Source organism: Grammomys surdaster, unplaced genomic scaffold (assembly GCF_004785775.1).
Source record: "Grammomys surdaster isolate TR1022 unplaced genomic scaffold, NIH_TR_1.0 126109, whole genome shotgun sequence".
In the NCBI taxonomy this organism is placed as follows: domain Eukaryota; kingdom Metazoa; phylum Chordata; class Mammalia; order Rodentia; family Muridae; genus Grammomys; species Grammomys surdaster.
In genome coordinates, this window is record NW_021620917.1 from 259,557 (window position 1) to 282,272 (window position 22,716).

General features: G+C 43.0%; 1 protein-coding gene across 7 annotated transcripts; it reads right to left on the reverse strand.

The window, feature by feature from the left end:
* Positions 1–5,636: 5,636 nt before the first annotated feature.
* Positions 5,637–22,035, reverse strand: Znf655 (zinc finger protein 655). Of its 7 annotated transcripts, none has more exons than XM_028755995.1 (5): positions 21,946–22,033; positions 20,233–20,395; positions 18,287–18,372; positions 9,776–9,880; positions 5,637–9,326 (listed from the first exon to the last, which is right to left on the reverse strand). In XM_028755995.1, the coding sequence occupies exon 5, from the start codon at positions 8,983–8,985 to the stop codon at positions 7,942–7,944; it is 1,044 nt and encodes a 347-aa protein (XP_028611828.1). In that variant the 5' UTR covers positions 8,986–9,326; positions 9,776–9,880; positions 18,287–18,372; positions 20,233–20,395; positions 21,946–22,033; the 3' UTR covers positions 5,637–7,941. The 7 variants fall into 7 exon arrangements, with proteins under 7 accessions (XP_028611828.1, XP_028611825.1, XP_028611827.1 ...); XM_028755997.1 differs by lacking the exons at positions 5,637–9,326; positions 9,776–9,880 and adding exons at positions 16,462–16,758; positions 17,817–17,943 and having other exon boundaries at positions 21,946–22,035; XM_028755992.1 differs by lacking the exon at positions 18,287–18,372 and having other exon boundaries at positions 21,946–22,035.
* Between the last annotated feature and the right edge of the window lie 681 nt (positions 22,036–22,716).

The following is a 22,716-nucleotide window of genomic DNA, read 5'->3' on the forward strand; positions in this document are numbered from 1 at the left end:
TGTTGGCTGCACAGTGACCCTATCTCAAATTTAAAACATCTCTCTCTCTCTCTCTCTCTCTCTCTCTCTCTCCCTCTCCCTCTCCCTCCCCCTCCCCCTCCCCCTCCCCCTCCCCCTCCCTCCCTCCCTCCCCCCCCCCTCTCTCTCTAATGGGTATGCAGTTATTTCACGAAAGGGTGTAAAAGAAGAGAGGGAAGCTCCCAACCCACCCATAGGGAAGCTGTCAAAAGTTTTCTCTGAAAAGGAAAAAACTTTGATTACTCCCAGTGGTTTACAAGCAAACATAACTAGACACCTCTGATCCAGAACTGGAGCCCCCAGAACAACCCCCAGAAGTCCTCCCAACCAGGCGCGCACTGCCTAGGCACAGCAGTGGCTGGCTCACCATATCCAGCTCCTGACAATGCTCAGCCTCCAACACTGTCTGGACCTGGAGTCCTGGGATGGGACAAAAATCTACCTGTACTTCCAGGTCCCACCTAAGTAGCTTGGAGGTCCACCTCGATGATGGTCAAGGTGCCAGACCGGGAGTGGAATGCTTCGGTGTCCATGGTCTTCACCCATGAGCTTCTATACTCACCCATTTTCGCCTCGCTGCATCTGGAGTCTGGTTTGTAGTCGGCTTCCTCTTTGTCATGGCCCCAAATAAGCCCTGTCAGTCCTCCCCTCAACTCCCTAGTCCCATCATCTACCTTGTCAATCACAGGGCCAAGCTAGCTATGCCAGCTGGACTCCATCCAGCTCTTCTTTACCCAGTCCCTCCCAGACCTACATGAAGAAAGATTTCCAGCTGCTACCAGTGAGTGAAATGGAATGAAAAGCCTTAGAGCAAGCCAGAAATCCTTCTTACGCGATGAAGCAAGGGAGAAAGGGGAAGGGAAGAAAAGGTGATTTGTCCACGTTCACTGTGCAGAAACAACAGCTGCCAGCTGTTGGACGCTAAATTGACCTGTTACTAATCATCACGCGCTTCTTTTACTATTTTACATGCCTACCACAAAGAAGCACACAAACACATGCGTTGAACCGTGCACCTCAAACCAAAACCCAGGCATATAATAAGCCCCATGAAGGGCAGCGGGTGGCTGGGTAACATGAGCAAGAGGCAGCTTATACTCTGCAACTCATGTTGACAATTTACAAACGTGGGTGAAACAGAAAGGAATCATTCTTCTCAAAGTCAAGACTAAATGGAAACATCAAATTAAATAACAGTGCTTGGGGTGTGTGTGGGGGGGGGGTGTCTGTGGGTGTGTCTGTCTGTGCATGTGTGTGTGCGGGTGTTGGTGTGTTTAAATCCATTTTAGTCTCACATTAATCACTGACATATTCTGAAGGGAGGACACAGACATTACATGACAGATGTCAGTTTGGTAACTCCAACAGGAGACAGTACCTACTATTCTTTAGACAGGGCTCTGCATGTAGGGTCTCCCTACCCTAGACTGATGGTTCTCAACCTTCCTAATGCAGTGACCCTTTAATACCATCCCTCATATTGTGGTGACCTCCAACCATAAATTTTGTTACTATTTTAAAACTGTTATTTTCCTACTGTTATGAATCATAATGTAAATATCTGATATGCAACCCCCAAAGTGGTCATGTCCCATAGGTTGAGAAACACTACCCTAGACAAGTTTCTCACAGCTAAATTCATTCTTTCTTTAACTTCTGTGAATGAATTTGTTTTCATATCTGTGCTTGTATTAACTTGGGGGTCTTAATTTTCCCTCGTCGAGGCTGAAGGCTTTCTGGAGGTGGTTTTTTCCTTCCACTTTTCTATGGGTTGTGGGGTTACAACTTAAGTCATTAGGCTCTTGCAGCTTTATACTGAATTATCCTGTAGCCCAACTCTGGAGGTTTAAATATATTGTGTATGGGTATGTGTACTTACATGCATGGGGGTGGTCCACAGAGCGCATCAAATCCCCAAGGTGCTGGGATTTAAACTCAGTAAAGATTTTTTATTTATATGAGTAGCTGTTTCCAGACACACCAAAAGAGGGAATCCGATCCCATTACAGATGGTTGAGAGCCACCATGTGGTTGCTGGGAATTGAACTCAGGACCTTTGGAAGAGGAGTCAGTGCTCTTAATCACTGAGCCATCTCTCCAGCCCATTGAACACTTTTAATCTCAGCACTTGAGAGGCAGAAGCAAGCAGATCTCTTGAGTTTGAGGCCTCCCTGATCTACATTGAGTGCCAGGACAGCCAGAGCTAATAGTGAGACCTTGTTTCAGAAAAACAAAACCAGCCGGGCGGTGGTAGCGCACGCCTTTAATCCCAGTACTTGGGAGGCAGAGGCAGGTGGATTTCTGAGTTCGGGGGCCAGCCTGGTCTACAGAGTGAGTTCCAGGACAGCCCGAGCTATAAAGAGAAACCCTGTCTCGAAACAGCCCCCCCCCAAAAAAAAAGAAAAACCAACAAAAAGAGCTAATAAAGATTTAATTTTTATGTGTATGGTGTGTTGCCTATATGTATCACATGTGCAGTGACCATGGAAGTCAGGGTTCCTGGGAACTGAACCTGGGTTCTCTGGGAAAGAAGTGCTCTTAATCTAGTCTAAACCATCTTCCAAGCCCCATTTTAAAAAATGTAAAATTTTAAAAATTTGTATTTGGGTATGGCTGTGCATGGCAGGAACGTGGAGCTTAAAGGGTAACTTGTAGAGGTCAGCTCTCTCCTTCCTCCATGTGGAGACCAGTGATGAAACTGGGATCATCAGGCTTGGCAGCAAGCATCCTCACCTGCTGATCCATTTCACTGGCCCCACAAACTTTTTTTATAAATATTAATTAATGTCTATGAATTAGTACACTGTTGCTGTCTTCAGACACACCAGAAGAGGGCATCGGATCCCATTACAGATGGTTGTGAGCCACCATGTGGGTGCTGGGAATTAACTCAGGTCCTCTGGAAGATTAATCAGTGCTCTTAACCGCTGAGCCTCTCACCAGGCCCCCATGACCTTTCAGCACTTGCTATGTGGCTGGTCCATTTTACACTTACCTTTCACTATGCTTTTATTGCATAGGCAGGTTATATACAGTCTCAAGTGACACTTAGAGTTGAGCAAAGCTCAAGTATGTCTACTTCCACAGCACCTCATTAATAACCCACAGTCCTCTTAAATCCGTGGATTAATTACATCAATCTGCTACTTTGGCTAGTATTGATATCATACACCTAACAACTAGGTAAAATGATGGATGGAACTACATTTTTAGATGTGGTAATGTCATACTTTGCTAGTGACTAACCGGGTCCTCTTTTTAACTACCATAAACCTAGGTGGGGATGGAAATGTAGCTTAGTAGTATAGCACTGGCCTAATGAAGCTTGGGTATGGAGACTTGGGGTGTTCAGTTGCTTATATCTATTTTCTAGGTTAAGGACCCCCTGGTAAATTCCCCTTATTCAGCACTTTCAAATGCCATACTCTTACCACTTTCTGGTTAGATCTGAGGCTGCTTCATGTGAATTTATGCCTACTACTGTAAACTTATTCACAATAGGGGTCATAGGTCCAAGAACCTACTATTGCTTACCCACATGGCAGATCGTAACTCCAGCTCCATGGACTCCAACACCCCCTTCTGCCCTTCACAAGCATTGCATGCATGTGACACACAGACATCATGCAAGCAAAACACTAACACACATATACATAAAGAAGTCTGCCTTTAATCCCAACATTTAGGAGACAAGAAGGGTGGGCATATCAGAGTTCCAGGCCAGCCAGGGCAGTATGAGACCTTGTCCTTAAAAAAAAAAAAAAAAAAAAAAAGCCAGTGGTGGTGCATGCCTTTAATCCCAACACTTGGGAGGCAGAGGCAAGCGGATTTCTGAGTTCGAGGCCAGCCTGGTCTACAGAGTGAGTTCCAGGACAGCCAGGGCTACACAGAGAAACCCTGTCTCAACACCCCCCCCCCAAAAAAAGGTATTTTCAGTGTGGTGGTTTGAATGAGAATGGCCCCATAGGGTTCCATGTTTGGTTGTCTGTTTGTAGACAGTTTGGGGAAGATTATGATGAGGCCTTGTTAGCAGTATCTCACTAGGGGAGGGGAGTGGGCTTTGAGGCTTCAAAAGCACATTCTCAGTTAGCTCAATTCCTGCCTCCTGTCTGTAGATCAGGATATAAGCTCTGAGCTACATTACATGCCTGGTCTTACCTGTGGCCATGCTCCCCACCATGATGGTCATGGACTTATCCTCTGAAACTGTAAGCAAGCCTCCAGTTAAAAGCTTCCTTCTCTAAATTAGAACACTAACCAAAGTTACTCATTTATAAGCATTGGACATTCTACCTCTTCTAACATTCTTCCAGGGCTCCCTAGATTTTAAGTCTTTCTTTCACATGCCCAGGAATTAAGCTTGCCTTTTCCTGTTACTTCTGTTACTTATTTTGCTTCAGATCAAGAGTTCTATGTCCATTAGCTAGTTTGGCTAATAGAAAAAGTGAAGAACAAATTTAAAATGCTAAGAAATGAACAGGGAAACTAACAATGGGGTGGGGATGTCTGGGCAGGAGACAGAAAATCTGAGGGTTTGACCTGTTAACCCATTGTGTCAAAGTTATCCTAAGACCACCAATTACTTTAAACAAAAATTACTTAAGATACAAGACACTCTCTCTTCTGCTGGATGGTGGTGACACATGCCTTCAGCCTAGCACTTAGGAAGCAGGTGAGGAAGCAGGTAAACTACAGCTTGGGATATACAAAGAAATCTTGTCTTTAAAAAAACTAAGCCAAACCAAACCAACTCTGACATCAGCTCTGGAAGCCAGTAGGATCAGCTGGAGCTAACAATACTAATACCATAGGAAGAGCTTGAAAAGGCCCTGTAACCTGAGGATCAGCCATATTCAGACCCTGAGACATTAACTTGTTATGAAACTCTAAGATTTAGCCTTTTTAACCCTTCAGCCCTTTTGCGCAGCTCAGCTCTCTTGCAGAACTGTGGTGAAAACCAAGCTTGAATGTGTACATAAAAGTGTGCATACAGATAAACGAAAACGAATTAATTGTCCAGCTAATAGATTTCTTCTTTCCCTCCCCTAAGACAAAAGGGTTAATACAAACTCATACTGCTATTACACCAACTAAATATCCATGTGAACTGACAAGTTACTTCAAAAACTATTTTGGCATTCGTTTTTAAATTTAAATTTACTTTACCTATCAAAACATTCTTAGAGCTCTACTGAAATCACAGATTGTTGATTTTATTTGATGTACTAAAGCATCCCAACTGAACCAACATTCAATCCCGAGGCTAGACAGCTGGTTCAACAGTTATCAACACTGTCCTTGCAGAGGAGTGATTTTAGAACCCACATGGTGGCTCAAATTTGTTTGAAACTCCAGTTTCAGGGGACCTGATGTCCTCTTCTAGCTTCTATGGACTCCAGGCACACACATAATGTACATACATATGCAGGCAAAATACTCATAAACATTTCAAATAAATCTAAAATACGAAACTACTCGGTCCTAACTAACTGCAGAGGTCTGGAAAGGCAAGCTAGGCATCAGTAAAGAAGAGAGAAGCTAGGGGCAGGCTCGGTGAGGAATTCCAAGGTGCCCAGTGCTTCTGCCTGGGGCCTGCAGACTTGGTTCAAAACAAAGAGTCTAAGAGCGCTGAACACACTTTTATTCAAGTACAAAAGCACGTTCCTAACCCAAATGCATACATGTGATTTTTACAGATTCTGCTACTTAGGGATGACTCAAATCCTCTGCCTCAGTCACCAGAAGTGACTATTGGTCTCTATAAGTAAGAGTATACATGTTTGACAGGGACAAAAAAACATGCATTTTTCATTTGCTTTTACATTTAGATCAATTTGATATATGTTGATTTTCTTGCCCTGATGAGACACTATGCTTGCTGATGGCAAAGAAGTAAAATACAGTGGTAGGACTATCCTAGAGGTTAGCCACAAGATTTACAGAGTGAGCAGCATACTTTATATACTTGGTTGAGGATCCCTAGTGAACATTAGGCATCTGAACTATGAAAGCCTCAACTGCTTGATTGACAACTAGAATTTTAAATAACACTTTTCTTATTCACAAGATGTTATGAATTTTAAGATGAAAAAAATGCTTTGACATCATGTAAAGAATCATGAACTCTATGTAGTTATAGGGCAGTAACCCTGAACTCAACACCTGTGATCACTTCAATAAATCAAAATAGCCATGATCCTTTATATGGCCTGCAGATTCTATTAAAATACAAAAATAAAATCCAGGCACAGGAGCACATGCCTATAATCCCAGCTACTTGGGAGGCAGGAAATTTGTGTGAACCCAGGAATTCAAGGCCAGCCTGGGCAACAAAGACTGCATCCCAACACAAAAGTATGGCAATGCACAATTATGCACAAAGCTCTACACTTCAAAATACTACCCTGGCTTGATGAAGGGAGTAGATGGGAAACAGATAAAGAAGCAATCCTAATGATTAAGGTTTTACCAGGAACGGACCTGCCACTCTCTTGAAATACTGTCTAGATACATCACTAACAGCAACATCTTTATTGGAAGGCTGTATTTCCTTATTCTTATTTGTGTGTTCTTTGTTTCCCTATCAAAAGCAGACCTGAGCATTTTGTTGGCCTTCAATATAGGCATATAAACATACACGTACATGCAAAGTAGGCACTGAATGAATGTAGCTAGGCCAACAGGAGTCTTACTGGCTCCCTGATGTCCTTGTCATCTCTTTTAGAGGGCTGTGGATGCAAACAAGGCAGCTAAAAACTTGGACATCACTTGCAAGTGTTTGGGTGCCTGCCACAAACTCAGGAAGACTGAATCCTCCAAACTTATGGATGGCTGATGTGGAAGTAACTCTTTATCAGCTGGTGAGAAGCTAACACCAGAACACTATTTAAGGATGCCTAAGAGAACACAGAAATCAACAGAAGCCAAGGGTGTGGCTGTAGAAACAATAGCATGTGGTCTCAGAAAAGAATAGGCCTGAGTCTCCTTTGGAGAGCACTCAGGCCAAGAACAGAGAAGGCTCATTGAGCTACTCTCCAGAAGCTATGTCAACACTGGTACATGAACAGTATCCTAGGTAAACTGTGAATAAGAATCAATTTCAAAGAAGAAAAATGTTTTAATGTGTATAGGCCAAATTAAAATAAATTCACTCAAATGAGTTCTATAAATAAAATACTCGTACCTACTTAGAATACTAAAGGATACTGTGAGAAAATGACTTCATTCACCAATTATCTTCTGGATTCAGTTATTTTGCAGTAAAAAGACTGAGACTAAATAGGAATAATTACACAGAGAAGTAACCGTTTTCTCTCTAATACTTTGATACTGGATACTGGATAAGGCCTGAAAATACAGTGGTTAAATTTCACCATTTGCATTATATCAGTCTCATCTGGTGCAACATATCCAGATTCACATCTGGTACATTCTGCTCACAGATTTGCCACATTTACTATTCCCAAATGATTTCTTGGGTATAGATTGTTCATGGGCATAGCTTCTTCGACGTGATCAAGCACTGGCATATGACTTGAGTTTCCTCACATACACACCTATATCTTCACAGGCTTTATGCATGGCACAAATTTGACACTGAACCAATAAGGTAGTTGACTGATGGCTTTTTCACATTTGACAATGGAATTTTACTCCAGTAAAAATTCCCCAACTGTGACTAAGGTATGAAAATAATCTGAAGAATGTACCATATTCTATATATTCTAGCACTGATTTACAGGAGCCAAAGAGGAATTTAATACCAAAAAAACAGAACAAAAAAAAAAAAAAAAACTTCCCAATATTCATCACATTCAGCGGGTTTCTCTCTGGTATCAATTCTCTGATGCTGACCAAGGGCTAAGCTATGACTGAAGACATTATCACATTCAGTACATATGTGACTTTCCCTGGTCTCAGTTCTTACATATTGAATGAGGCCTGAACTTGACTAAATGTCTCCCCAAGTTCACTGCATTCATAAGGTTTCTCTTTGGTATGGACCCTTTCATGTTGGATGAGGTGCGCTCTCTGACTGAAGTTCTCTTCCCATGCATCACAATCAAAGACTCTCTCTCTAATGGGAACTTCCTGTTGCAGAGTAAGATCGGAACTGTGACTGAAACTTTCCTCATAATTGTTGTATTCGTATGACTTCTCTTTCCTGTGCATTTTGTGATGCTGAATAAGGCATGAGGTTTGGCTGAAAGCTTTCCCACACTCATTACATTCATGTAGTTTCTCTCCTGTGTGAATTCTTTGATGCTGAATAAGATGGGAATTCAATCTAAAGTCTTTCCCACAGTCATTGCACGAGTAGGGCTTTTCTCGGAAACGAATTCCTTGCTGTTTAACATAGGACAGCCCACATTCATCATACTCATAGGACTTCTCTTGATGATGTAGTCTCTGATGTTCAACTAAGTATGAGGTGTGGCAGAAGTCACTGCCACACACGGTACATTTACAGGCCGTGTCCTTATGTGTTCTCTGATGCTGAGTTAGATGCACACTTCGGCTGAAGACTCTTTCACAGGTCCCACACTTGTAAGACTTGGCTTTGGCATGAACCTTCTTATGTTGAAGCACATCGGAGCTCTGGCTACAAGACTTATCAGGTGCGTCACAGGATTTATCAGACACCTCACATTTGTAGGATTTCTCTCTAGTGTGTATTCTTTTATGTCGACTAAGACTTGAGCTCTGACTGAAAGATTTCTCACATTCCTTACATTTGTAGGGTTTCTCTCTTGTGTGAATTCTCTGGTGTCTAGTGAGAGCTGAGGCCTGATGGAAGGTTTTCCCACATGTATCACATTTATAGGATCTGTCAGTGGCAGGCATGCTCTCCCATTTATTAAGGTGGGACAGATCCATTAAGCTTTCCTTATAGTCAGTCCTCTGAAAATCCTCTGTTAGATGTATGGGTTCTTGTTCACCAATAGCTGGGTTCTGGTTGAAGTTCATGTCATATTTACTGTCATCAGTGGTCTGTATTCTAAGAACTCTTTGATCTGTATCAAGTGTGGAGTCTAGACTGAAGCTTTTTTCAGGTTCAGTGTTCTTCTCACTGCTGAAAGTTTTCTTGCTGATTGTTATTTGTCTAAACTCTCTCTCTAGAAAGAGAAATTTTCTTAGAATCTCCTGGAGTCTTTCTAATCTGTCCTCAGATTTATAAACCTCTCTGGTTTCAGGAACTTGAGCAATATCTTGTTTGAATTTTCCTACTCTCACTTTGTATGAATGTACTTCTTCTGAAATTTTCCGCTTAGGAATCAACAGCTTGTTTTCTTCTCTGGTCTCTCCATCTAATACAATATATAAATAGAAAATGCAAATGTAATCTACATCCTGTGCTTAAAAAATAAATAAAAATAGGTGGAAACTAAATAATGTAGTATCCTCAAAGATAAGCAAATTTTATTTACTTCAAAAAACAGCAGACGTAAAGGCACAGCAGGAGTGAGGCAGGATGGAAATAGATCAAGAGATGATAGAAACAGGTTACAACGCATAACAGCCAGTAAGAGATTTCAAAGGAATAAACATTTAAAAATGGATTAAAATAGTGCTATAACTTGAATTGGGACCTAGCACAATTTGTATGAAAGAAATTAAACTATAGAGACAGGCAGGCTCTCTCTCCACTCCAGAATGGCAGAGCTCTGCATGTTGAGTTTGAGTTCAGCCAGAACTTGGCTCAACACCTGGAGTTTACTTTTCCACGGATTCAAAAAACAGACTCTGCCTTACTCACCTGAACAGTTATCTCTTACGACTTCTCTATTCTTAGTTTCCAGATCAAAGACTTGTAGATCTTGTCCCCGCTGAGAGATTCCATCAGGCTTGGAAATTGGAAATCCTGCTCACAGAGAAGGAAATGGAATATGGCAATTTATCCCCAGATGCTACACTGCCCGATTTTCTTCTTAAAATGTAACCAAACTTATACAGAAGATAAGTTCTGAGAAGACATTTATCAAAAAGACCTAGCAAATGAGGAGGACGAGTAGGTCTTCTAAGAAGTGGAGATTTATACTCTGGAGTTTGTAACTTGGAAGCAACAACTTTCATTTAAATACAGTTCAGTGAATTCATGCATGGGTGTGTACCTGTCTTCACAGAAGTTATCATTAGTGCCAAGGGTATCAGAACTAGTCTACAAGTACCAAATGGCATTCTGAAAATGGAATGCATGTTAAGGTATAACAGCAAATCAGTGATAAATGAATAAATTTAGCAAAATCCTGTAGACAGTTTAATAAAGAATATCAAAACAGGAGTTATTTCTGGTTCTTCAATTTACAACGTAATTCTAGTTAATACTAAGATTTTAAAACCCCCAATGTATTACCTCAAGGGATAGACAGACGGCTCAGTGATTAAAAGGACTTAACTGTTCTGGCAGTTCGGTTCCTAACATCCACATGGCAGCTCACATTGGCTATAACTTGAGCTCCAGGGAATCTGAAATCCTCTTCTGGGCCCCCTGGGCACTTGCATTCATGTGACATATACACACTCAAAAACATACATATAATTAAAGAGAAGAGCCCTGGTCTACATAGCAAACTCAACGACAACCAGGGCTATAGAAAGAGCCACTATCTCAAAAAACAAAATTACTGAAGAGATGGAAATGCTTATTTACTCTGATTTGATCACTGCATATCATTGAATTATATGTATTGAATTATAATGTTCCAGGAACCTTACACATACAAATATTTTCTTTAAAGAAAAATAGAACCAATCTGCTTCAATGAACATGGGAAAAAAGGGTATATGCCACATCTTCACACCAGAATTAGCATACACTTTACTCAACAAGCATTTATGGTATACCTCTTATATGAAAAATACAGTGTGGATAGAGAGCCCTAGCAAAAGGACCAATCTATCTCAAACAATTGAAGAACCTCATATTCTAAATATAGAGGCAGCTATAAACACTGACTACCACATGCTATGATGAAGTGAAGAAAGTAAAAGTGCATGTAACTTTCTATTGCCAAGAGGACTAGTTACATCTTCCTGCACGCACATGCGTGCGCGTGTCTTAAGACAGGGTATCACTTTGTAGAGCATGCTGGCCAGAAACTTATTGTATAGCCCAGGCTTTTCTCAAATAGGTCAGACCTGCTCTCAGGCTTAAGCAGCTCAACTTCTTTTAATACTAAAGCAACAGGGAGCTTAGTAAACACAATTTTGATGTTATTAGAACCAAAGGGCAGATTTTATACGCCCTGAGCTCAGAAAGTGTCAAGGAGCATATATGCAATGTTTGGCTTGAGTTCTTCATCTCCAAAAACCTACCTATACACTCCATGTCTAACTTATTATTTTTTCCCATTATCCTGGCCTGTGACCACATAATGAACAATATGGACAATGTTTATAGACTTAAAAACAGCGAAAAATCAGTTGTCTGTCAAATGAAGAACTGGTAACAATGAAGTACATATAAACAATGCGATTATTCAGCTGTAAAGAGAATGAAGGAGCCAGAGAGACAGCTCAGCAGTTGAGAACATACTGCACTTACAGAGGATTGAGTTTGACTCTCAGCACCTATGTCATCTGCTTACAACTGCCTATCACTCCAGCCCCAGGGACTCAGATGACCTCTTAAGAACTTTTAAGGGCATCTGGTGTATGTACACGCACATGTACGTACACACACACGTACACACACGTACACACACACACACAGAGTAAGTGTTTAAAAAAAAATGGGGGCTGGAGAGATGGCTCAGCGGTTAAGAGCACTGACTGCTCTTCCAGAGGTCCTGAGTTCAAATCCCAGCAACCACATGGTGGCTCACAACCATCCGTAATGAAATTGGATGCCCTCTTCTGGTGTGTCTGAAGACAGCTACAGTGTACTCATCAATAAAATAAATAAATAAATAAGTATTTTTTTTTAAAAAAAAAAAAAAAGAAAAACAAAGGGCTGAAGAGATGGCTAATTGGTTAAGAGCACTAACTTCTCTTCCAGAGGTTCTGAGTTCAATTCCCAGCAACCACACGGTGGCTCACAACTATCTGTAATGGGATCCAATGTCCTCTTCTGGCCTGTCTGAAGAGAGTGACAGTGTACTCACATACATTAAATAAATAAATCTTTGAGAGAGAGAGGGAGGGAGGGAGGGAGGGAGGGAAGGAGGGAGGGAGGGAGGGAGGGGCAAGCAAGCAAGCAAAATGAGCCAGGTGGTGGGGGCACACACCTTCTTTAGTCCTAGTGCTCAAGAGACAGAGGCAGGCAGATTTCTGTGAATTCAAGGCCAATGTGGTCTACAGAGTGAGTTCCAGGACAGCCAGGGCTACACACAGAAACCCTGTCCTGAAAAACAAAAACAGAAAAAATAAAGTTGGGCAGGGGAGGGGCCTGGGAGATTGTAGTAATGCATATCTTTAATCCCAACAGTGGGGAGGCAGAAGGAGGAGGAGGGTTTCTGTGATTTTGAAGCCACCTGGTGTACATATCAAGTTCCTGGCAGCCAGAACTATTTATTGATAGGTATAGATAGTCCGACCTACCAACCAACCAATGAACCGCGATCGGTCCATAGGCTAAGTTCCCAGATAGCCAGGGCTATACAGAAAAACCTGTCTGGGAAAAAAAAAAAAAAAAAAAAAAAAAAAAGATATCAAATTGTATAAACTCCCATTTTGCTGTCTAGCTTTCATGCCAGAAGGTGCTATGGTGCTATGCAGGATACTGGGGAAGAAAACATCAATGGTATTACCCAACTGTGAACCTTTCAAGTTATAGTATCTCCTAAATAGGTAAGCTGCACCCACTGATACAATAGTGTCATGACCATTATAGGGATAGCACTTCCTGATTGGAGTTGAGGCCAAAAGGGGAGAATGTATGCCTAATACTGTTAATCTGGTCAAAAATACACAACTGGAAAATTATAAATAGGTCCTACTTCTGTTTTGCTAAAAGAATATGGTGTCAAACTGACTCCTAAATATACCAAAATATTAGTGCTGCTTTCAGCTGTGGTAAGAGAAGGTTCTATATGCAAAAGCATATAGGGCAATGGTTAATGGAGACTCTAACTGGCCAAAGAGTTGAGAACAAGTTACTTTTGAGTGCTTAGCCCTAAAGAAAACATCTCTATCACCCCTTCTATGAGTCAAGGAACATTACAGAAAGGGTAGGGGGAGGGGCTGTGAAACAAAAGCCATTGTTTTCATGAGCTCACAGCAGCAGTGGTTGGTTACCTACACAAGACTGGACACATCACATTCCAATATGGATAGGGAAGGGACTCAGCCCCACCTCTCCCTGGCTCAGTGGTTAGGAGTGCTGGTTGCCCTTCCAGAGGACTGGGGTTCAATTCCCAGCACCCACAGGACAGCTCACAACCTTAACTCCAGTTCCAGGGAATCAGATACCCTCACAGATATGTGAATGAAAAACACCAATGAACATTAAAAAAATTTTTTTAAACTGATCTCAGATATTATCACCACTAATAACAATCCTAAATAACCAGATTCATGAATCTTGTAGCCAGCACTTCTTTTTAACAACATACTTAAAAATAGTTTATAGAGTGCTAATTTTACTCCTGTCAACATAACAGCTACCCAATTTTATAAAAAGGGCATTCTGGGACTGGAGAGATGGCTCAGGTGTTAAAGAGTACTTGTTGCTCTTGGAGAGGACCTCAGTTTGACTCCCAGTACGTGTGGTGGTACACAACTAGTTCCAAAAGTATTCAACCCCCTCTTCTGACCTCCACGGGCACCAACCATGAACATGGTACGCATACATGCAAACAAAACAGACATAAAATAATCTAAAAAATACTTTTAAGGGCACTGAGCTAGAAAGTATGAACCTTGGGAGAACAGGTGAGAGCTAGTAAGCTATGAACAGACGCACAGACAGCATGCGGTGTTTCTGAGTCCCTGCTGAGGTTCAGTCACCTTTTGGACACTTAACTTGGGTCTTTCCTGTCAGAAGAAAGTACTGTTAAGCTTCATTAGAACAGCTGCCTCCACACATAAGGCTTGAGTTTACATCCCTGGCATGAAAACATACTATTCACAGTGTAAAATGTGACATGAGGCCAGTTTGTGGTAGTGCATGCCTTTAATCCCAGCACCTGGAAGGCAAAGGCAGGCAGATCTCTATAAATTTGAGGGCCAGCCCAGGACAGCCAGAGCTACATAGAAAACACTGTCTCAAGTGGGGGAAAAGTCATGAGGGCCAGGTGATGGAGTATACCTGTTTTTCACTTGGTTTCCTTTGTTTCTGAGACTAAGTCTCACTGTATAGCTCTAGCTGGCCTTAACCTCAGAAAGATACATCTGCCTCTACTTCCCAAGTGCTGGGATTAATTCTGTACCTCACCATACCCGGCCCAGCCCATGCCTTTAATCCAGCACTCAGGAGGAAGCCTGGTTGGTCTATATAGTTGCAGAATGCCTGGTTTAAAAACAAACCAACCCAAGATTTTTAATGTCATACATGATTGGATCTCTTGTGCCAAAGGCATAAAATGCTAAGAAAGCATGTGCTTCAGGGACAGAGGCAGGTCCCAAGCCTAACTTCTCAGAACCTCGGTTTCCTTAGAAGCAATTAATACTATCCTCCATGGCCAGTGAGATGACTTAGTAAAGGAGCTTGTCAGTAAGCCTAATGACCTGGGTTCAACCCCCAGAACCCACACAGCACAACGGGAGAACTGATTAGAAAGTTATTCTCTGACCTCAACATGCAAGCTGTGGTATGCACCACTCCCTTGAAATTAATAAAGAAATGTAACTTCTAAAAGAATTTTTGCTTTGCTTTTTGTTTTTGAGACAAGGTTTCTCTGTGTAGCCTTGACTGCCCTGGAATTCAATATAGATTAGGCTGGCCTCTAACTCAAGATCTGCTTGTTCCTGCCTCCCTAGTGCTGTGAGCTTCAAGGCTTTAAGAAGCTATTCAAGCCGGGCGGTGGTGGCGCACGCCTTTAATCCCAGCACTTGGGAGGCAGAGGCAGGCAGATTTCTGAGTTCGAGGCCAGCCAGGTCTACCGAGTGAGTTCCAGGACAGCCAGGGCTACACAGAGAAACCCTGTCTCGGAAAAAAAAAACCAAAAAAAAAAAAAAAAAGCTATTTAAAAAGAGTAATATCCTCTGCTTATTACTGAGTTATAGCAAGGATTAAATGAGATATACATAGCATGTAGTACAAACAGTAAGTAGTCATGACAGTAAGAAATAATGGAAATTACTGTTGTCTCCAAGACATCAAGCATTTTGTAAACTCAGTCATTTATTTATTTACTGCTGTCTAGTGCAAACAATTAAGGGATTACTCTGTTGGTGCCTGTGATAAATAGAAATACAGCCATGAGAAATACATGAACTGGAGAGACTAAGCCATGGACTGAATTATAAAAGTCTTATGTTATAACCCCAAACACTACATAAATAAGTAAAATTAGTAAACGTCTATATAATCTTACATTTCAAATGGAGTGTGGTGGACCCACAAAGATAAAATGAATTCCCAAGGATGTTAAAATAGTTGCTTAAGGATGTACTGGCTTGGTCACAAAAGCAAGCTGGGTAGTGTAAGAGGGTTTCTTTTTTTTTTTTTTTTTTTTAAATTTTTCTTTTAAGATTTATTTATTTCATGTGTATGAGTACACTGTCACTGTCTTCAGACACACCAGAAGAGGGCGGTCAGATCCCATTACAGATGGTTGTGAGCCACCATGTGGTTGCTGGGAATTGACCTCAGGACCTTTGGAAGAGCAGTCAGTACTCTTAACCTCTGAGCCATTTCTCCAGCCCGTAGGAGGGTTTCTTATAGTATATGGAGGTATGCATGTGTGTGTGCCCTTTGTGTGTGAAAAGGTAACAAGATAAAATGAGGTGAAGCTCCACTTTGTAGTGTAGTGTAAGCTTGAGTTAAACTACTACAAAAAGTACACAAGTGAACTGTTGGAAATTCTGTATTAGGTAAAATTAACAGTAGTTTACAATTATATAGAGATCATTTTACAATTTACAAGGCTTTAAAAATACATCCATATTGATGCCCTGAACTATTTAATTTTTGTGCCCCCTACTTCCTGTCTATCAAAGACAGTATTAAAAACACTTAATTAGGAAAAGTAATATAAATACAGCAATTGGTTAGGGACCACAAAGAATCAGGTACAAGAAGACAGAACTTTAAAGGAAGAAAAAAATGATACCAAACATGAGGGAAGTCTGGGGGTCACACAAGTGAGGTGTCACTGTGGACAGGCTATACTCGGTGCTAGAAAGAGCACATGGCACTTGTTCCCTACTCTAAAATAACAGGAAAAGATGGCAACTGAAGAGAGAGTTAGCTCTGTGGCATTTCACACAAGTAGCTGACCACCAAGTGTGGTTTATGAATGAACTGAGTGAGTTCCAAATGTACATGATTGTAAGGAAGACTTCCATGTTAGAAATTCACCATATGTCATTAAGGGAGCGGCAACTTTACATAATGGTGGCATCCCAAGGAACATACATTCCATCAACCAAGTTTGATATCTTACAATCTTGGAAAAGGAGTTTCCGTGCTGGGACAAGCACTCCCGATGGAAAGCCGATACCTGGGCCATCTCTTGGTGATTCCTGCCGTAAGGACTGCAAGTGTTTCTCCAGAGAAAGCACTTGCCTGTGTATGACTCAGGGCTGGGCAGGAATTCACACAATGAATCCGGGTGGTGGGAAGGCGGAGAAGTATGCCTATAAAGATCAAAGAGCCAGGAATGGAAAACATACTAAAAAAACCTTCCCAGTGAGCCAATGAGTAAGCTGCCTCCCCACATGTAAGAAAATTTCTTAAATCTAGCATATAATCAGGAAAGCTTAAAAAAAAAAAAGTCCTAGATGCCAACAAAAAACTAAAAAATAGGTTGGGGGAGGGGGCAGAGTTTATAGATGTAAACACACAAAGAGTGTATGTAAAATCAAAGACAGGCTAAAAAAACTGCAGTGAGGGCAAGGGACATGATGACAAAAGCTCATATGAAGGAGACTGCCAACAGCCCTGTCCCTCCCCTGCCCACCTCAGGGGTATTTCTCAACATCACTATAAGTTGCCTAATCTAAGGTATCCTTAAAACAAGGAGTCATGATTTAAGAATGTAGCCCACATAGTAGGGAGCATCTTGAGCCTTCTGCTGCTGCGGTAAGGTTGCTTGGGATTACCACCTAGGTCATGCACTCCAATGGAAAATATAGTCCCACCTTTAAATGAAGTCTCTCAGACCTGCCTGTTGGGAGCAGAGTGTGAGGATTTTAATAAAGTCAGAGACTACCCATCAAGAGAGATTTTTAGCCTGTCTTTTAAATGTGTTTCTTTAATGGGAAAATCCCAGATACAGGATACAAAGGAATTAAAACAGAGTCCAGCTAGGGGTTGGGAAGATCCTCAAGACTATTTAAACAAGAGAGGGAGAGAGAGGGAGGGAAAGAAGAGAGGAGAGGGTAGAGAAAAGAAAAGAAAGGGAGAACTTAGCCAAAGCACAACCAAGTTTCTCTTTGCTAACAGGAAACTGATGTCCCACAAAAGCGAAACACAAACTGGGAATAAGGAGTAGAAGGTCTCCTCCTGATTACCCCAAGTAACCGTAAATTTATACCCCACCCAAAGGAAAGGCCCTTAAAGATGGAAGGCTGAAAAACCGCCATCTTACCCTAAGACCTGTTAACTGAGCACACTCTACTGACCACTTCAAACACCTCACACCTACTCAGAAAGAAATCCAAACAGGTAAATTGATCAACAAGAGGGTCCTTACCCAGTGAAACCACGTTTCCATAATTCTCTAACATCACTTCTCTGTAGAGCTCCCTCTGAACAGGGTCCAGGCATCCCCACTCCTCTCGTGTAAGATGCACAGCCACATCCTCGAATGTCACAAACTCCTGGAATAATAATCTGGCTGCTCTCAGGAATGGGCTACTATAGCACCATGGCCAGAGAATGAACACGACACAGAGGGCATCTAGCAGCTGTTTATGTTGGGGAGGAGGGAGAACAGACTAGAACTTAAGAGAATAAATCCCGTGAGTGTTCATCATAAGTCTCATGGACAAAGATGGTGGTGGATGGAAAAATTGTTTCTGTTAAATCAAGGTCTCTGAAGATGATCTGTTCCCAAATTGCTACTGAAAAGATTCCAGGCAACAGTTAACAAATGGGATGAAAGAGAGGCCACACTCAAGCAATGAGAAACCCTGAGGAAAAACAGAGGGTCCCTCAGCTCACCTGGTACCTGGCTGTCAGGAGCGCAGCTGCCTGGTCTCCTGGGCTTCCCTCATGGGGAAGAGCAAGCACCTGGGGAGCAGGTGGAGCTGAGGGAGGAGAAAGGAGCCAAGAGTGAGAGCAGCCCTTCCACAGGGCTCCCTTTTCAGAATACTTCTCCTGCCCAAGGTGTGTGTGGCATCCTCCTTCACCCCACTATTCTAGTAAAGCCAACAAACATTTACCAGGTTTCAGGTGTGTCCACTCTTCCTCAGTAGCTGCTCCTACTTACACAGATTTAGGAGTGTAATATGGATTTTACTAGGAATCTCACTGTCTCCTCAGGACAAGACATTCCTTCTATAAAAGGGTAAGCATTATGCCTGTTGTTGTGATGAGCAAAGCAAAACATAAAGACAGTATTTCCTGGCCAGCCTGGGTTACAGAGTGAAAAATGTGGTCTCGAAAACCAGAAACAACAGCAAAAAGAAGCCTGAAGACATAGCTCAGTAGGTGGAGTGCTTGCTTGGCATGCATGATGCTCTGGGTTTGATCCCCAGCACCATATACTGGGCAAGGTGTCAGATAACTGTCATCTCAGCACCTGGACGGTGGATATAGAAGGATCAGAAGTTCAAAGTCACCGGGCAGTGTTGGCGCGCACCTTTAATCCCAGCACTTGGGAGGCAGAGGCAGGAGGATTTCTGAGTTCGAGGCCAGCCTGGTCTACCGAGTGAGTTCCAGGAAAGCCAGGACTACACAGAGAAACCCTGTCTTGAAAAAACCAAAAAAAAAAAGAAGTTCCAAGCCATCAAGGCATAGCAAGTCCAATGCCAACCTGTACTACATTAAGACTCTGAAGAGTTGACGGGGACTGGGTGTGGTAGTATAAGCCTCTAATGCCAGCACTCAGGAGGATCTCTTGGACTGGCCTAGTGAAATCCAGGCCAACCAGGGCTATGTAGAGGCTACAACAAAAAAGTTGAAGGACTTGATGATAGGGCCAGGGATTTTTTAGCATTTCTGACATTTTCCCAGATACCATTTACTACAAATAAACATCATTCTGCCTTCATTTTATTATTGGGCACTATCTCTGTAACCATTGTGTGAGGCTTGCAGAAACAAGGAACAGTCACGTCTCCTCACAATCCTTTATACCCTCCAACAATGCCCCACAGTACCCTCTACATATGGCACTCCATCTGTGTTGCTGACATACAAGTTCCTTCAGGCACTAGTGCTGGTCTACAAAAACTAAGACACAAGTCCTTACATAATAAAACCAGAAGCTAAGAACAGTATGGAATGCCTACATTCCCAATGTAGTTGGGAGGCTGAGACAAGATTCATTCAAATCATAGACTGCAAAGTACTAGGCCAGCCAGGGCTACACAGCAGGACCCTATTTCAAGAGGAGGAAAAACCTATTTAATACATATATGTGAGTGCATAGTTAATATGATGCAATATCTATGCATTTAAACAGATATTGTGTTCAAACAAGAAAGTAAATGGTTGCTTTCTTGGCCAAAATTAGATTACTCACAAACACTGCAGTTGCAACAGAATAGCCGGTAGCAAAGCACACTAATCACCAGGAGAGGAGACACACAGTGAAGGGAACAGAGGGAACGGAGGTTCCTCTCAGTCCATGAGGAGTAAAAGTTAGGTAAGGCTAGCGAGATCTGGCAAAAGCACCCTGTGTTAGAAGCCATTCTGACTGTGGTGACAGGAGTGAAGTTCACATGTTCTAAAGGACAGCCAGCCAGAGCAGGATGATGTTCTTATTAAAGACAGCCTAGTCATCCTTAACAGAGGGCTCAAACAAAAGGACTCACACCTGCCATGCCCTTTGCGTTCTTCCACTAAGGCCCACCTTCTTATTCAAGACCCTGGCCTCTCTCATATTAGGCCAGCATCCCTTAATACTCCCATTCTCCTAGAAATAAGTGTTGTCTCTGTCTTACCCCCAGCGAACCCCTGCTCCATCTCCGTGTCTTGCAGAAACTGAAGCTCTGGGGAAAGACATTCAGACTGGCTCTCCAAAGACTGAAACTGGACCCTTGGTGATTCTGCTGCTTCTTGGGATGTTATTTCCTCCATCCCTGTTCAGGGGGACAATGACCATCACTGCAGGGTGACATTAGGAAGAATTACTTAGTAAGTTAAAATGTCCCATAATTTCATATTTTCAGGACTTAGCAAACTAATTATGAAATTTTTTTAAAACATAGTTTAAAATACACTTTTTTTTTTCAAGATAGTGTTTCTCTTTAACAAAGCCCTGGCTGTACTCTGAAGACCAGGCTGGCCTCAGTCTCACAGAGATTCGCCTAAGGGTTGGGATTAAAGGCCAGCGCCATCACAACCAGCTAAAAGCAGACTTTAAAAAACAGCCAGGAGGTGGTAGTGCAAGCCTTTAATTCCAGCACAGATGAGGCAGAAGCAAGTAGATATGAGTTTGGGGCTAACCTGATCTACATTCCAGGACAGCTAGGACTACAGAAAGAAACCCTGTCTACAAACCCAGCCCCACACGACTTCAGTTGTCACAGTCCACAGACTTAAGTTTTTCTAAATGTAGTTAAGTAAAATGCATGGTAATTCCAAGAAGGAAAAAAAAAAACTAGTAATAGTACCAAAATAAACAACAAAAAGAAAAACACGGGAGCTGTAGATATGTGTAACTCAAGGGTAGAGTACTTCCTAATATGCACAAGGCCCTGACTTCAATCACTAACACCCTCTCCCTTCCCTAAGAACAAAGATGAGTACTACTCGGTTTCAAAACTTAAAACCCAAACAGGAAGGTACAAGAATTCGATATTATTCAGACTCTCCTGAAAAATTCCAAATCTGTGGTATTAAAAAAATATGTATCGCTGGGTGTATAATCCCAGCTCTTGGAAGATATAGGCAGGAGGTTCAGAAGTTCAAGGTTAGCCTCAAGGCTGTCTTTAAAAAAAAAACCCAAAACAAAAATAATCGTTACCATTAAAAATTGTTTTTAACACAGTACAATAGCGTACATCTATCTTCCCATAGGGCGTCCTAAGTACTTAAAGGCTCAAGCTGAGACCCATAGAAACACGCCAGTTAAGATTACTCATTGTTTTTCTCAAAAGCAGGCCCCTCAGGAATCATGTGGTAACCGATCAGGCAGTTCTGCATTACTCAATGGGCCGGGTGAATAATGATACAACTCACTTAGGAGATGGACCCTTAGGGCAGGCTGGTCGAGCCACCTGGGCGCAGCACGAGGAAGGGCTGCAAGGAGCCTGGTGTCCTTCAGACCCAAGGACGGGCCGGGGTTCGGTCCGCCTTCCACCACCCTCGGCTAAGGCTCCCGGCCCGTTCGCTCGCAGGCCTCGCCCAGAGCCACCCTCCACCTACTTCCCTTTTAGGCAAAGGTTCGGTCCCCAGAGAGCGAAACGGGCCACAAGACCGAGCTGCCACCGGGGCCCGGCCGCTGGGTTCGCACCGCGGGGCCACGCCGGCTGCTCCCTGGGCTTCGCGACGAACCCGGGAAGAGAGGAAAACAGGGCCGCGAGCCCGGCCTTCCGCGAGCCAGCTCCGGGAACAGCCGTCAGCCCGCACGCGGCGCCTCCTGCGCGTCCGCCCCGCGGGCCAAACAAGCAGTCGCTCCCACGGCGACGCGACAACGGTTCCCCGGGACTCACCCAGGTAGAGAGGCGGGCCTACAGACTGTCCCGTCACGGAGACGCTCCTCGCTGAACTGCACCAACCTTTCCGGGGCCACTCTCGACTGCCAGAAGGCTGGTGCCTTACGTCACTTCCGGAGACGGAAGTCCACGGGAGGGCGGTCCTGGGTGAGGTTCCCGGATGAAGAGCAGGGGTGAGGGTGTCCGGGGTCGAGCCGTCAGATGACAGACACAGGATGAGGACTCGTGGGTGGGGTCCTCAGAATCACTAGCCAAGGCCTTGGTTACTGTTTTACTTGGCGTTTCCGAGGTCGCACGGCCCTCCCTGCTGATTAGGGTGCATCTTACCCCAGGAGGGCGACAGAGATTGGGAAAGAGCCCCTGACACGGGCGGCAGGAGCGTGCAGGAGGATTCCTAGGCAGAATATGAAATACCACTGAAGACTCCTCCTTGAGTACTTACAGCCCTTGTGCCCAATACTGGTTTGGTCGGGCCTTGTTTCTCCTAGGAAGTGCCTAACCCCAAATTGCCCACAGAAAGGAACATACCAGGTGTTGCCCTGCCTGGAAGGACAAACACATTTTCCCCCAAGAGGATTCGCCCAAGGTCACCAAGATTTTCCTGTCAGGCCATGCTTTGATTCCTACCCTTTCCTTCATGCTTGCTTCCTTGCCAACCATGAGGTGAGCAACTTCTTCAGACAGTCCTCTGCTGTGTGCAGCTTCACTGTAGGCACGAAAGGAGCAAGTTTAACTGAGAATTGTCTGAAACTCTGTCACAAAAATAGA

Coding starts and splice junctions, on each gene's coding strand:
- Znf655 (XM_028755992.1), bottom strand. CDS start 20,368: ATGGAGGAAATAACATCCCAAGAAGCAGCAGAATCACCAAGGGTCCAG. Junction 9,881..20,232: donor GGAGCAGGGGTTCGCTGGGG/GTAAGACAGAGA, acceptor CTCTGTGAGCAG/GATTTCCAATTTCCAAGCCT. Junction 9,327..9,775: donor CGTAAGAGATAACTGTTCAG/GTGAGTAAGGCA, acceptor ATATTGTATTAG/ATGGAGAGACCAGAGAAGAA.